This window comes from Symphalangus syndactylus, chromosome 19 (assembly GCF_028878055.3).
Source record: "Symphalangus syndactylus isolate Jambi chromosome 19, NHGRI_mSymSyn1-v2.1_pri, whole genome shotgun sequence".
In the NCBI taxonomy this organism is placed as follows: domain Eukaryota; kingdom Metazoa; phylum Chordata; class Mammalia; order Primates; family Hylobatidae; genus Symphalangus; species Symphalangus syndactylus.
The window spans coordinates 18,803,747-18,818,551 of NC_072434.2; the positions used below are offsets into that span (position 1 = coordinate 18,803,747).

General features: G+C 49.0%; 1 protein-coding gene across 20 annotated transcripts in view; it reads left to right on the forward strand.

The window, feature by feature from the left end:
- PLEKHA6 (pleckstrin homology domain containing A6) overlaps positions 1–10,848 on the forward strand; it is a 159,068-nt gene extending 148,220 nt beyond the window's left edge. For 17 of the 20 annotated variants that reach the window (XM_055234245.2, XM_055234246.2, XM_055234253.2 and 14 more), the window contains 5 exons: positions 552–719; positions 793–926; positions 1,425–1,570; positions 6,068–6,191; positions 6,878–8,942. In XM_055234245.2, the coding sequence (XP_055090220.1) occupies positions 552–719; positions 793–926; positions 1,425–1,570; positions 6,068–6,183 (564 nt within the window). In that variant the 3' untranslated portion in view covers positions 6,184–6,191; positions 6,878–8,942. The other 3 variants (XM_063613222.1, XM_063613225.1, XM_063613227.1) reach the window with 3 other exon arrangements.
- Positions 10,849–14,805: the final 3,957 nt, after the last annotated feature.

Genomic DNA, 14,805 nt, shown 5'->3' on the forward strand with positions numbered 1-14,805 from the left:
GGCCAAGGTGGGAAGATTGTTTGAGACCAGGAGTCTGAGACCAGCCTGACAACAAAGCAAGACCCTGTCTCTATAAAAACATGTTTAACAAGTAGCTGGGCATGGTGGATGCACCTATAGTCCCAGCTACTTGGGAGGAGGTCAGGAGTTGGAGATTGCAGCGAGCTATGATTCTGTGACTGTGCTCCAGCTGGAGTGACAGCAAGACCCTGTTTCTTAAAAAATAAAAAGAAGAAATAAAAATAAAAAGAAGTCACACTAATTCAACTGCCCAAAATACATAGCACAGAATGTGAATCCAGGGTAGAGCGGGATGGGGAACAGCAAGAACTGACAAGAGATAATGAGATGTTGCCTCTGGGGCCTAGCAGGTGGGCAGGCTTTGGGCCAGCAGAAAGGAAGGAGGATAGTTCTGCAGTGGGGTGCGGTGGGAGCAGTGGGGTGGCAGCTAGATCAGGTGAGCTGGGAAGGGAAAGCGAGGACAGAGCATAGCTAGAGCTGCCTGGAGGCATAGGTAGCCGTGGTGTGATCATGACGCTGCTGTCCCCTAGGTGCGCCGCCACCGCAGCATCCACGAAGTGGACATCTCCAACCTGGAGGCAGCCCTGCGGGCAGAGGAGCCTGGCGGGCAGGCCTACGAGACACCCCGGGAGGAAATTGCCCGGCTTCGCAAAATGGAGCTAGAGCCCCAGCATTATGACGTGGACATCAATAAGGAGGTGAGTGGAGCCAGGAAGCTGTAGTGGGAGAGTCTGGGAAGGGACAGAGGTGGTGACCCCAGCCCCTCCATAGCTCTCCACTCCAGACAAAGTCCTCATCCCCGAACGGTACATTGACCTGGAGCCTGACACTCCCCTGAGCCCTGAGGAGTTGAAGGAGAAGCAGAAGAAGGTGGAGAGGATCAAGACACTCATTGCCAAATCCAGGTAACCGGCCTGGGTGAGCCTCTACTTCCTCTGCCCACCCTGGCACCTTGGACACCTGGGCCACTAGAAGTCGTTGGGGGCACAGAGCCTCCCCAGGGGAGAGCACATCGAGGTGGTGGCTCCAGGCAGCAGACAGGGCCCAGCTACCGGCAAAGGCAAGGATGCTGCTGTCAGGTGCTACTAAGACCTGCCAGGCTTGTGCACATCACACCATCAAGACAAAACTGAAAGCTCGCCCTCTGGTGACTTCTTTTCCCCTCCAAGGCTGCCCTAAATGCTCACTTGAACCTTTTAATTCATTTGAGAACATTGAGGGTAGGGGTCCCAACCTGTGTTTTGCCAGGGTCCCACTCACTCCTAGGGACAGCCTTGCTGGGAACCAGAGACTGCACATTCACGGGGCCCTGGCCCTCCCTGCCAACCTCAGTCAACAAGCCCCCCCAGGCCACTTGGACCAGCCTGTCCCTCCTCCATTTCTGTGTGTCTGTGCCTCTTCAGTATGCAGAACGTGGTGCCCATCGGCGAGGGGGACTCTGTGGACGTGCCCCAGGACTCAGAGAGCCAGCTGCAGGAGCAGGAGAAGCGGATTGAAATCTCCTGCGCCCTGGCGACCGAGGCCTCCCGCAGGGGCCGCATGCTGTCTGGTGAGAGGGGCTGGGCCTCGCTCCACCCTGCCAGGGAAACCAGCTGACCAGGTTTAGGGGAGGAAGCGCGGCACTGCTTGCTACAAGGGGGGCAGTAGCAAAGAGATACAAGGCTGAGGAGATGCTCCTCGAGGTTGAGACGAGCATCTATTGAACACCAGGTACTGTGCTAGGCTCAGGGAGGTGCAAAGGGGCCAGAGTTGCTGCATCCGGGAGCTCAGAGCCAGGATGATCCTTACAGCCATGTTAGGGGGTAATGGCCAGAGGCCATGCAGAGCATTGGGAGCCATTCTGCCTGGGCATGTCAGGGAAAGGCACAGAGAAAAGATGATAGCTGAGATTGACTGAGAAAGATAAAAATATTTCTCAGTTGCAGGGAGAGGGCCAGGTATTCCAGAGTATCCGTTCATTTCCTGCTTTTGCTGCATGCAAATAGGAAGAAGCCAAGAAAAGATGGTGAGGGCAACCAAAGAGTTGAGAACGATGCAATTACCACCTTGGCTACTGATCCAACTCACTTTTCTGCTAAGAAAAGATGACTATGAGGAACTGACTTCACGCTGATACAAAGGCTGCCAGGTCCTGACTAGATGCTGATAGGGTTGAGGTCAACAGGGTCAGTTTCTACTCAGCCTGAGATATCATCCCAGAATAGATGAAAATGTAGTTGAGCTTTTAAGAATGAAGAGATTCTGTATGAATGGGAGGGTTAAAGGGAGAGGAGAGACAGTGGGTAAGTCAAGGAGCCTGGGAGACTGTTCCCTTCATCAAGATAAAGGTGCTTAGGATAGAGAGGTAGAGTGAGAGTGGGAGCTTTGAAGGCCACAGTTAAGAGGAATGACTCAGAAGGGGCAGCCATGGTTGGAGATGACATTGGCAGAGGAGCGGGAGCAGGTGTGCAGGCCACAATTCCAGTAGCCCAGGCAAGAGTCAGGCCATGATCAGGTTAGAACCGTGGCTCAAAACATAGTGGAAGGGATGGCGTTTCATGTTGGTGATTGAGGAGAGTTCAAATTCTGGTGCTCTGAGGCTCCATTTCCTCATCTGTGAAATTCAAATCAAAATTCCTGCCTCCAGTGCTGGTGGTATAAGGATTGGAAACAGTGTGTGCCAAACACCTAGCACAGTGCCTGGCATTCAGTAAGTGCTCAATACATGCTTGCAAGCCATAGTAGTGGTGACAGTAGCAGTAGCGCTGTGTTGCTGGTAGTAGTAGTTGAAATAGCAATAGATGAAGTAGAAATAGAAACCATTTGTCGTTTGGCTAATTATTTTAAATATGGATATTTTCAGAAACCAGAAGATTTTAGCTACAGCAAAGAGGATTTAAGTAAGCCTTAATGAAGAACCTTCTGCCAGTTAGGGTGTAATGGACTTTAGAATGGATGTCCAGGGAGAGCCTTGGAGGTATTTCAGGGAGAGGCTGTCTTTAGGCTGGAGTTGAGGGGAAGAGAAGAGATAGCTTCAGAGAGCCCCATCCTGCAGCCAAAAGGCAGCAAAACCAGTTTGGCCACAAGGAAGCAGGCCTCTCTTGAACCTCCCTGTAGTTTAGGTGCAAAATGAGCTTGAACCTTCCAAAGATCAGATTCCACATGCTCTGGGCAAAAGGCAACTTCCTGTTTCAAGGGGTTAGAGAGACAAGGCGGGTTTAAAAACCTTGCTCTGCCCCAGCCCCAGTCCCTGGCGCTCTCTACTGTAGTTCCTCAGCCAAAGGCCCCATGAAAACAAAACCCACGCGACCTATCCGATTTCCGTCTTGATACACATGGGCTTACATGTCAGGGTCTGTGTGCTGAAACCAAATGGTCACCTTGCTTTTGCCAAAACCCCAAGTATTTAAAAAATGGCTGTGGCAGGGCCAGACCTCAGACTCAGCCCACTGTTCCCACCGCCCCTGGCCTGTGGCCCAGCTCCCCAGAGCTACAGCTCTGCCAGGCACAGCAAGGCTGCTCCTGCTCATGCACTGTGCGGGCACGGGTTCACACCCAGGACACTGTGTGTGTGGCAGTGCTGGGCACAGGTCATGAGCACAGCGTGCAGCGGGTACAGTGAGTAGAGTTCAGTGCCTGCGTGTGGTGTGTGGCATGGACAGAGTAATCAGTGAGGAATGCTGTTATGCTTACAAATCCACCCGGTGCGTGCAGACTCAGGTATGTAATATGTGAGAAGTTATGGCACTTTTTGAGTTTGTACGTGTGGCGCAAATGTCATGTGCAGTGTCTGGATCTGGTAATGTTTGTAGATACATGCATTTATTTGTGTGTATTCAAGTGTGCAGTGTGAGAGTGGAGGAAAGGTTTGAGTACAAATGTAGGAATGTGTATGTCTGTGTAAAATGTCTAAGGATGTTGTGTGTAGACCCATTATTTATGAATCCAGGTGGTATATGGTAAGCTGTTGGAGCATAAATGTGCATGTATGTAAGTGTACAATACGTTGGTGGAGGTGGTGTTTATGAATGCATGTATTTGTGTGTGATTGGCTTTTCTGCAGTACGGGAAATGATAAAGCATATTTGTGTATATGTTGTGTACAGTGTATATATTGCAATATTGTGAACTTCTGTCTGTGTGCACAGGCTGGAAGAAAGTACAGTGTCATGAATGTGAGTATGTATGACTGATCATTTCTGCACGCATGTGGTACTTGTGATTGCACACATTATAATATCACATCTGTATGATTCACATCTGCAACATATGCAAATCTTAACTATTTTGATGGATATATTTCTAATATATATTTAGTATTTTTCTGCCTTCTTAACAAAGTTCTATTTACATATGACCTTTTCTTGCTCATGTATTATTATAAATATCTTTATTTTGCCGACCTCTGTTAAAGGAATGCCCTTAGGGCCACAATGGACATAGATCTGTTTGTAGCTATGCTAAATGTTCCCAAACTGTCACTCTTTTAAAGCTGTTATGTCTGCTTTTTACAAAACATTTTCTCTCCTCAGTCGTGCTTTCTTATAGATGTCAGTGGGCCTCCCAATTCCTCTGTCTCTTTGAATTTTCCTATTTCTAATCTCCCCTGGGCTAGAAACCCAGCTAGTCAACACCTATTAGAATTGTGTATAAATAAGAGTAACTGGACTCCAAGGAGTCCCTATGAGTAAATTCTGAGAGCCTCACTGCATGTCCTGTGGGCTGTAACCTCTATGTTGGCTTCCTGGAGATAACTTTTGCTTCGCTTTTGGTTTCTTGGCTGTTTTAGAAGTTGAGACTGCTAGATGACTAAGCGTTGGGTCAGTGATGTGGCTATGCACATAAATGTGTGTTTGAAAGTGTTTGTGAGTGTATTTGCACGTGAAGTTACAAGTTGGGTCATGTGGAAGGGTGCAGGCTTGGAAGTACACAAATACGCTTATGTGAGCTGTGTGCAATGAGTGTAATGATATGGACTTGCCAGATCCCATGCACAAACTTTGTGTTGTGTATAGGCAGACAACTTCACATCCATGGGAGAGCTACGTGTGTTCTATGCACATGTAGGTGTATTAGATATGTAATGACAGCAGCCACCTTGGCTCTTTGTCTTGCACGGACGGCAGGGAAGGTGATGAGGTCCAGGGTAGGGTGGGGGACGAGGGACTGGGAAGTTCAATGTTGGGACCCCTCTCTCGGTGGAAATGCAGTGTGACACTGGCTGAGGTCTGGTTCCTTTCTGAGCCTGAGTGAAGATGTTGTCTCTGCCATCCTCCTGCCTTGCGGCTACAGTGAGGATGCATAAGGGTCTGGAGACTGCATAGAGCTTGTCGCCAATAAGAAGTCTCCTCTTCTCATTGTCCTTCCACTTTGCTATTCTTAACATGGAATAATAATGATAATAGAGTAAAATCTCATTAATTCAAACGTCATTTCAGGCTTGTCTCGATTTGCTCAGGGGTGGACCGAAGTTTGCCTTTACTGGACTGATGAAAAGAGGGTCTCAAGTGTTAGCAGGGAACATGTTTCTGAGCCCTTGACTGTGCCAAGTTGATAGAACTCGCTTTAAGTTTATCAGAAATCTCTGTTTTTATGGCATTGATTAACATGGTGGTCACTTCACTTCTGTTCATTAAATGGGGCCACATGGTTTGGATTAGTGTGATTTTACTGCACTGTTAATCATTATCATTAGTGACACTGCCGTATATAAAGTACCACTCCCTGTTTCTGTCTGCACAGTAGCGGAGAGGTGTGTGAATCTCCCCATTGTGTGGATGGGAGGGGAGCCCTTGGCCCAGAGAGGGCCTGGCCTTACCCACAGTCACACTGGTTCTCAGCAGAGCCTAGATTCGGCCAGGTCTCCTCTGGTGCCTCACACTCTCCTCCATGATGCCCTGGGAATGAGGACAGCTTGGCCTAGCTTGAGCAAGCTCCAAGCTCAGTGCTCTCTCTTTGCTTGCCTCCCTGCCTCACTCCCTGCCTGGGGAGGGCCTCGCTTGCTCTGGGTGCCCACCCTCCTCCCCCACCCACACCCATTCACCTCCCTGTTCATTTCTGTTTCCAGTGCAATGTGCCACCCCAAGCCCTCCCACCTCCCCTGCTTCCCCGGCTCCTCCAGCAAACCCCCTGTCGTCTGAATCCCCACGGGGCGCCGACAGCAGCCATACCATGCGGGTCTGAGCTCTGACGTAAGCACTTTTCTACTGTATTTCATCCATCTGGGGAGTGGGGCCCCTTCCTTCACCCCCATTGAGCCATCTATGCCTTCTCATTTTGGTATTGCTTCTCCCCTACCCCAGTGCCCTGTGCCGCTCCTCCCCACTATCCATCCATCCAACCGTCCATCCATCCATCCATCCAGCTTCCCCACGCAGTGCTGGGCTGGAGCCAGCTGGCAGGGCCGCTTCTTGGATGTTGTGATGCCAATGGCCTTTGCTTCTCCAGAAGCAGGCAGGGAATGGAGCCGAGACCTCACCTGTCTGCTCTCAGGGAAGGCTCTTCCCTGACACCCCACCCCTGTGCCTCCTGTCTGCTGACAAGCTTTCCATCTGTTGAGATACACAGATGCAGAACCTTCAGAAGCCCTCAGAAGCTGTTTCTCTACTCCCAGATCTTACTGTAAATTAAAATAACATTGACAACTACAGCCAAAGGCTGTGAACCCTTCCCTTGCCCCTAGCCCACAGCCGCTCACTCTCAGTCAAGTAGAAAAGAACACTGACTTCCTTTCCTTTGTTCCCCTCTCAGGATTGAGGGACTGGAGTGGGTTTCTGCCAGGTTTTTGCAGGATGAGGCTTCTTTCTCCTGGGAAGGTTGGCTGGAGTCCTTGCTCCTCTGTGCAGCACTCTTCTCACTCCATTTCTTTTTTCTCCAGTGCAAGCCCTGGCTGAGGCCAATGCTGTGAAGCTCCACAGAGCCACATTCTGAAGCCGTCCTCTGCCCACCCTGGCTCCCCACCCTGGCCCCCTGCCCCTGCACTCCCATGGGAATGCTACAGGGAGCCAGGCTGGGGCCATGGGCTGCTGCCGAGAGGACCGTGGATACCTCAGTGTCCGCACACCCACCATGCCTAGTCCTGGAGCCCTCATTACTTACACCGTGGTCCTGGGCCAGGGCCTGAGATGACAGTGGGGAGCACCATCCTCGTTAATGTCCAAGTCACAGGGAAACTCAGCCTTGCCCTGGCTGGGGTTGTGGTGACTCCAGTGGAACATTCCCTGATGGGGGACATGCCGTGGTGGAGAACACACCTGTGGCTATCTTCGGTGAGGACTAGAGGTGAAGAGGAGATGGACACTGCCTCTGGAGCCAGCCTGACACCGAGGACAGCACTTGTCATCATCCCTATCCTCATCAGCCCCACGCTGCTGCCTCAGCTGGACCCAGGGCTTTGACACAAACCCACTGCTTTGCTTATGGGTGCTCGCTGGGGTCCAGTGGAGACTGACCACCCCGCTTGAGCCAAAGACAAGGTGATGAGAGATGGGGAGAGGCTATTGGCTCCCAGAGGGAACAGTGCTGGCTGTGGCTAGAGAACAGCAGGTCTGTGCAGTGTCTGAGGGCAGGTTGGGAAGGGTAGCAGAGAGACAGAGACAGAAAGAGAGAGCGAGAGAGAGAGAGAGAGAGAGAGAGATCCTCAGAGTGGAAGGAGGGGAAGCAGCAGGACACATTGGCAAGTCAAGCGGGAAGGAGGGAGATGAAAAGGGGGTATCGGATTGGTTTCCCCAGGCGGAGCCTTAGGTTAGTGCCCAGTGCAGTGCCAGACTGTCTCCTCTGCTCCTCCCACCTCATCCCCAGGAGGACCCACCAGTGGAGCACATGGCAGCCTCCGTGGAGATGCTTGGTGTGGGGATCTGGGTGAAGGGGGTTGAGTAGCGACTGCCTGGGAGATGGCTGTTGGTAGGTCTGCGCCTGGTGTCTGCCTCCCCATCCTGGGGTAAGGGGCAGAGAAAAGGACTTGTCTTATGTAGGGTGTGGTCAGCCTTGGGGCCTTACCTACCCAGTTCCGTGATATTTCTTGCCCTGTTCCCGCTGGAATGTGCAGTGGGCCAGCTGAGAGTACGCCTTGAGGAGGGGGGATGAGGCATTAATCTGGGAGGCCAGATTCCAGGACCGTCCTCCCTATCCCAGACATCCCAGACGAGGACTGGCTGAGGCTAGGCGCTCTCATGATCCACCTGCCCAGGGAGGGCAGTGGGGGAGAGACAGAAAAGCAAACACATTCTTCCTCAGCTCCACCCACCTGGAGATGAATGTAGCCAGAGAGGAGGAAGGAGGGAAGCTGAAGACGCCGTGGCCCCTCGGCCTTCTCTCTGCTAGAGTTGCCGCTCAGAGGCTTCAGCCTGACCTCCAGCGATCCCAAGAACATCTACTAATTCCTCTCCACTCCTTCATGGCTGGGACAGTTACTGGTTCATATGCAAGTAAAGATGATAATTTACTCAACAAATATTTATCGAGCACCTTTTATGTACCAGGCACTGTTCTAGGTGCTTAGGCTATTCTCATGTTTCTGAGGGATTATAGCCTGGGAGGATGCCACCAATCTTCACTTCTAGCAGGTTTTTCAAACGTGACCCTTGGCTATATTTCCCATCTTCACAGTTCAAGCACCCCAAACCTGCCCTTTCTCCCCCGCAGACTGACAGGTGGGATTGGCTCCCAGGTCATCTCCTCTCTCTCTTTCTCCCAAGCCTTTCTCCCTCCACAGGAAACAGATTTTTCAGGGCCTTCCACGTCTGCCACTTTGTCTGCCTCTTTTTTTTTTTTTTAAAGTAATATTTTTTAGAAATACATGTAAAATACCAAGAAATAATGTCTGCGCCTCTGCCATCTCTCTCTCACCTCTTATTTCATAAAGCTGGCTCTTTATGTTGCTTTACATGCCTTAATATATGTTTTATGGAGATTATACATATTATAGATCTATATATGTAATATATTTGTTTGGATGTCTGATCTTTTCCTACAGTTCCTGCCCAGGCCTGTTTTTCTCTCCCTTATTTTCCACATCATTCCTAGCATATCAAGGCCATACCCCTTGCCTTTTTGATCCAAAGAAGGGGAGAGGAAAGACTTATTTTAAGGCAGATCTATTTTATGCTTTTGTTTAAAAAAAGCAAATCTATTTTCAAATTGTGCAATGCCTGAATGGAATTGGCAAATGAGGTGAGGAGACGGGGTAACTGCCTTTAGGTCCCAACCCTGTGCCCTTCCCTCTGCCACAGTGGCTTCCTTCCATCCTATTCCCCAGTCAGGAAAGGGCTGGTCCCCAGAGCTCACCCAGAAAGCATCTTGCCGGGGGCAGGGCATTCCCTCGGAAGTCTTGGCCTAAGGATTTTATTACACTGTGCGCTCCTGATGGCCCTCTGCGGTTGTCAGGCGTGAATCCTCTGGAAGGAACTATTTGCCGTAGTATGCACAAAGGAGACCCATGCAGGCATGCACCCCAGATGGGCTGCTAGACTACCCCTCTTCATCAGCCTGCTGGAAAGAGCAGACAGCATAATGGCAGCCTATGCCAAACAGCACTAAGGATGTCAGTCTACGAGATGGTGCGAAGCCCAGAGGCGGCGGCTTGGGATCCTCTGGGCCATCTCTGGCCCTTTAGCACAGACACGTGCAAGTTCCTTGGGCTTGTCACACTCCTTTTCACTTGATCCCTCTCTGGCCTGGGTCACATCTATGACATTCCCCCTCTGCAACCTTTCTCTCTGGGGGCTGTACCAAAGGCATGGTACCTCAGTCTGGCATCCAGACTGTGAAATCAGCCTCTGGGCCGAGGAGGGTCCTACAGACAAGGTGGCATCTCAGCCTCACCCAAGAAACCCCCGGGACTTTACCCCAGCAGGCTGCCACTGGGGCACCGAACTAAGCCAGCTCAGCCTTCCGAACTGCTTAGCCTTTGTCAACCACCAAAGTGGGCAAAGGGTCTCTGGCCTTGCAAGGATTTGGGCAGGATGGAAGTCTTTGTCTAGATCTGAAATCAAGGGCTTGGGAATCTAGAGCAGAGCTCCTGGCCAGCGTTTGAAGCCTGGCCTCCCACCTGGGGCATTTACTGACACCCTGTTGCCAGCCTAGAACATCCTGCTCTGAATGAACAGAGCCCAGATGGGGGTCCAGGGCTAAGTGACCCACCTGGGGAAGCTCTGATTATTCATCCAGGGCCTTCTCAATGAGCACATTACCTCCATGATCAATAACCAAGAGGCTGCAATCAAATACTGCTCCTGTCACTTTGAAGATTTTCTAAGGTCGCAAGTGGCACACTTGCTCTCCGGCCTTTGGGAAAGGCATGTTCTTGGGCAGGGCTGGCTATGGCAAGAGGGAACCAATTCCTTTCCCCTTTAGGCACCCTCTACCTGGCAGCTCTTAAAACTAAGAAAAAATATTATATATACACACACACACGTGTGTATATATATATATACACACACACACGTGTATATATATATATATATGCACACACACACACATATATATCTATTTATGCACATATTGGGGCCAATTTGATTTGCTAGTATTAGACAATAAACCATACAAGGAAATTTATTATCTCAGTGTCTTTATTTAGTATAAAAGTGGCCTTAGAAGAAGGGTGAAGGTTAGATAGATGGAATCTCTGTCAGGGGATAAACAACTGTAGCATCCCCTTAGCATCTTTCTAGCCAATGAGCCCCCTCCCCAGGAGGAGGGGACGGCCTGACTGAAACAGGTGAGAGTTTGCTTCCTCCTTTCAGCAACATTCTTTTTAGATTTAGGTACTGAAGAATCCCAGTGAGTTCTGCATTTGTATCTTGCAAGTTTGTATAAACCCAATACAGGAAATAAAATGAATGGTTTGTACATGTGGTGTGTGTCTCCTACTCTGTGTCTGCCCTTGTGGTGTTTGTGGGGTTGTGGGGTTGGCAGCTTGTGGGGTTGGCAGGAAAGGGGAATGGGGGCTGGGAGTAGGCTGGGTGCAAAACATATGCTCCTTCCTCCCCTGTGCCTCAGCCTGCACTTTTCAGCCTCCATCCCCAGGAGCTGGGGAAGCGAGGGTATGCTGCCAACACCAGCATCATCATTTCAGTTCAGGTGACCCCAGATCAGGGTTTGTCCCATGGTTCTGTATAATGGGAGTATCAGATGCTTCAGGCCCTGGCACCTTCCCTTGGTTTGACTCTGAGACAAAGGATAGGACAGCAGGAGAAGAAAATGAATTCCCAGCCTTTCTTGACTACTACACAATGTGCTATATTGCTGCTTTACAAGAAGGTGTATAACTTGGTGGGAAGTATGAGAACACCCCAATTCTCATCCTGCCTCCATCCCTTTGGTTTATTTCTCTTGGCAGGTGTTTAGTGATTATCAGTTATTGACACTCTGTGTGAAGGGCTTTACCGGCGCTTCTCAATTTGGAATCTTACTGTGGGGAACAAGGGTCAAGAAGCCTGGTAAATTTTGTGGGATGAGTAGTGGAAGAGAAGAGGTGCGCTCGGGAGACTGGCAGGCTCAGCTGGGCTTCTGCATGTTGTCCGAGGGAGGGATGGCTCAAGAAAAAGCGAGAAGGAGAGATGAGAAAGCAAGCTTCCTCTAATTCCTGATCTTGCATCGGCTTGGCTTTCATGGCTGAAGAAATGTTCCCATTTCTAAGGACTAGTACAGAGGAGGTAACTTTTTAAATTTGACTCTATTTTGGATTTTGTCACATCCCCAGGATGATGTCCTTTGTGAACCCAGGAGAGTTGTGACCAGATGTAGGCTCTGGGGGAGGGCCTGCATCAGAGGCTGGGGTAGGGGGATGCATATTGGAGAACTCGTCACTTTCCGAGGGGCTGAGCTTGTATCTGCAGCCTCCGTCTGAGCCAGAGCCAGTGGCAAGGGCTTGGGGAGGAGGTGGAATGTGAGACCACAGAGCACCACCGGGAATCACTGCATCCACCAACAAGGGCTGCCTCCTCCTCTCAAGAGATGATGCCAGCTGGTGCCTGCTCCATCCCCTACCAGATCAAGCCAGGTTGGGATTTGTAAAAAGGGGGCAGTGGCTGAGAAATAAAAATGAAAATGCAATAGCAGAATGCCCTTTAAGGAGCAGAGCTGTGTAACTGCGTGATCATTTATTTATTCTTGAAGAGAGGCACGACAAGGTCAGGCAGGCAGCCAAGCCTCAGACCCTGCTGCTGCCAGGGAACTGGGGCCACGCCACGTCCCCCTCCTCATCCCGAGCCTCACCTCGTTACTGAGACTGATGAGAGAAGGTGGCATGTCATCCTCAACTCCTGCCCCTAGCAACATGCTCCTTGTTAGCTGCATGAAGATTTGGACAAGTCATTAAATTCTTGAGTCTCAGTTCCCTCGTCTGGAAAATGGGTATATTAACCACCATCTTATGGAACTTTCAAGAAAGGCAAATGAGAAAATGGATGAAAATCACTTTGAAAACTCAAATTCACTTCCAAATGTGAGGAAGTGGAAGTGGAGATGTGCAAAGGCTCCCTGGCCACCTGCAGGGGCCTGATGTGGGAAGAGGGAGAAGGTTTTCCAGGACCCCTCCTTTACTAGCTCTATACCCTTTGCTGGAAGAAATCACCAGGGCCCGTGCCATCCCTGAGGTGTCCCTCCCCTGCCAGTTCTATGCCTCCAGCCCAGGGAGTAACTGCACCACCCCACACCTTTCTCATCATGGCAGGGTCATGAGACTGCCATGGGTCTAGGACTAGCACCAGCCTTCCAGGGCTCGCATACTCCTTCCTGGGGTTGTCCCTGTGAAGGTCCCTCTCCAGAAGGATGAAACCCCTCTGGGCTCAACTCCAGTACCCAGAGAATCAGGCCAGGAAGGCCCAGTATCATGAGCATTTAATTCTCCTGAGCTCACAGGTGGGTTCCATGGCTGGGGGTGGGGGCAGGGAGGGGCATCCCCAGCTGCTATTTTATACACCTGTGGGAGTGGTTTAGCACCACAATTTGAGATGACAGTAGAAGTCTTTCATATAAAGCATATTAACAGTATACTAATAATAACGTTAATAACAATAGTAATTATTATAACTATACAGTAACAGGAATAACAGTAGTTCATTAAGTGCTTACTATGTTCCAGGTACCTGGTTCTATGCACTTCACATGCATTTACTCACGAATCCTCATCCTCTATGTCAGTCATAGGTACTATAATTATCCAAGAAGCTGAGGCACGGAAAGGATAAATAAAATGCCCAAGGCTTCATGAAGCTAGGATGAAGCTCTTAACCTACCAGTGATTTCAACAGGGATGATTCTGGCCCCTAGGGGCATTTGGTTGTCTCAATCATAAGGGTGCAAAACTCTAACTGGCATTTCGTGACTGCAGTGCACAGGACAGATTTCCGAAACAAAGAATTGTCCCATATCCTGCACTTTTGAATGTACAACTGAACTAAACCCACTACCAGTAAAAGTTGGTCATACTTCAATGGACAGTAATACCAAAAGGTTTCGTAAGCTTTTAAAAATAAATTTCATGAACACTCAGAAAGTTAGTAGATGGTTATTATGGAGCAGAAGCTTAAAAGGAATAAAGACATTGTCTCAAAATTATTGAATAATCTACTCCATGCATTGTCTACACAAAGGATTATAAGATTTCAGCTACTATGTATTTGATTGAAAACAGTTCCAATCAGTAGGTGATACTGAATAAGCAAAGAAATTGACTGAAAATATTTAACAGAGGAGATGTGAGAGAACCAAACATGAAATCAGAGACACTTGAGATGCAGAAGATCTCACTGAGTTTCCTTAATAAAAGTTTTTAGAGTTTATTTCGTATTATTGCCATCCTTTATATGTTTAAAGTTTTTTTTTGCAGCCCAAGGATGAATACCTATGTTGTCACAATTGTGTGTGGAAATGTGTCCTGTGTTTACAACACTGTCCCGGGTGTCCACATGCAATTGCTCTAAACCACTTTTATCTTCTTTTCTTTTCCCAATCCATCCTCTACCCCCCATTGCCTATTGGAAATATGTGATCTCTAAGGCCTTGTAAGATCCCAGAGACTGAATTTTACCTCAACACTGATATGTTTCAAGACAGAGGTTGATGTGTCTGTGGTACACTATGGCGACCCCATTCCATGGGAGCTATTTTGACAACACACACATACATAAGACTCAGTTCCTTTGCATGCACATCATACTTCTATATTATCTCCACCTTGTGCTCTCTAATTTGCCTTGCTATGTTATCCCTATTTCAATCAAGATGCTTTCCCTCTCATCATATGCAAGTACGTCTGGTCTGTTATTCCTTACCTAACAGTTTTTATTCTATGTTCACTTCCTGCTACTCTTTCATTTTCTTGCATGTGTGTGATTTTTATTCTTGCATAGAATGGCTCGTCTTCTATTTCTCTTAAATTCAAACATATATTATGTGTGGGTGCAAGCAATCTGCCTATTTCATTTATGTCTTCTGGTAAGTCTTGCCTGAACATTTATATATTGAAAGACATCATGTTTTATTATAATTTATCTTTTTGTTTCTTTTTAAGAAACTATGATAGCTTTCCTTGCTTTTGTTGTTGTTGTTTGGCTTGTTTTTTTGAGACAGGATCTCGCTCTTCTGCCCAGGCTGGTATGCATGGCTTCACAGCCCATCGCAGCCTCGACCTTCTGGGCTCAAGCAATCCTCCTACCTTAGCCTCCCCAGTAGCTGGGACTACAGGCAGGCAACACCACATCTGGCTAATTTTTTATTTTCATTATTGTAGAGACAAGGTCTCACTATGTTGCTCAGGCTGGTCTGAAACTCCTGGGCTCAAGCAATCCTCCTGCCTTGGCC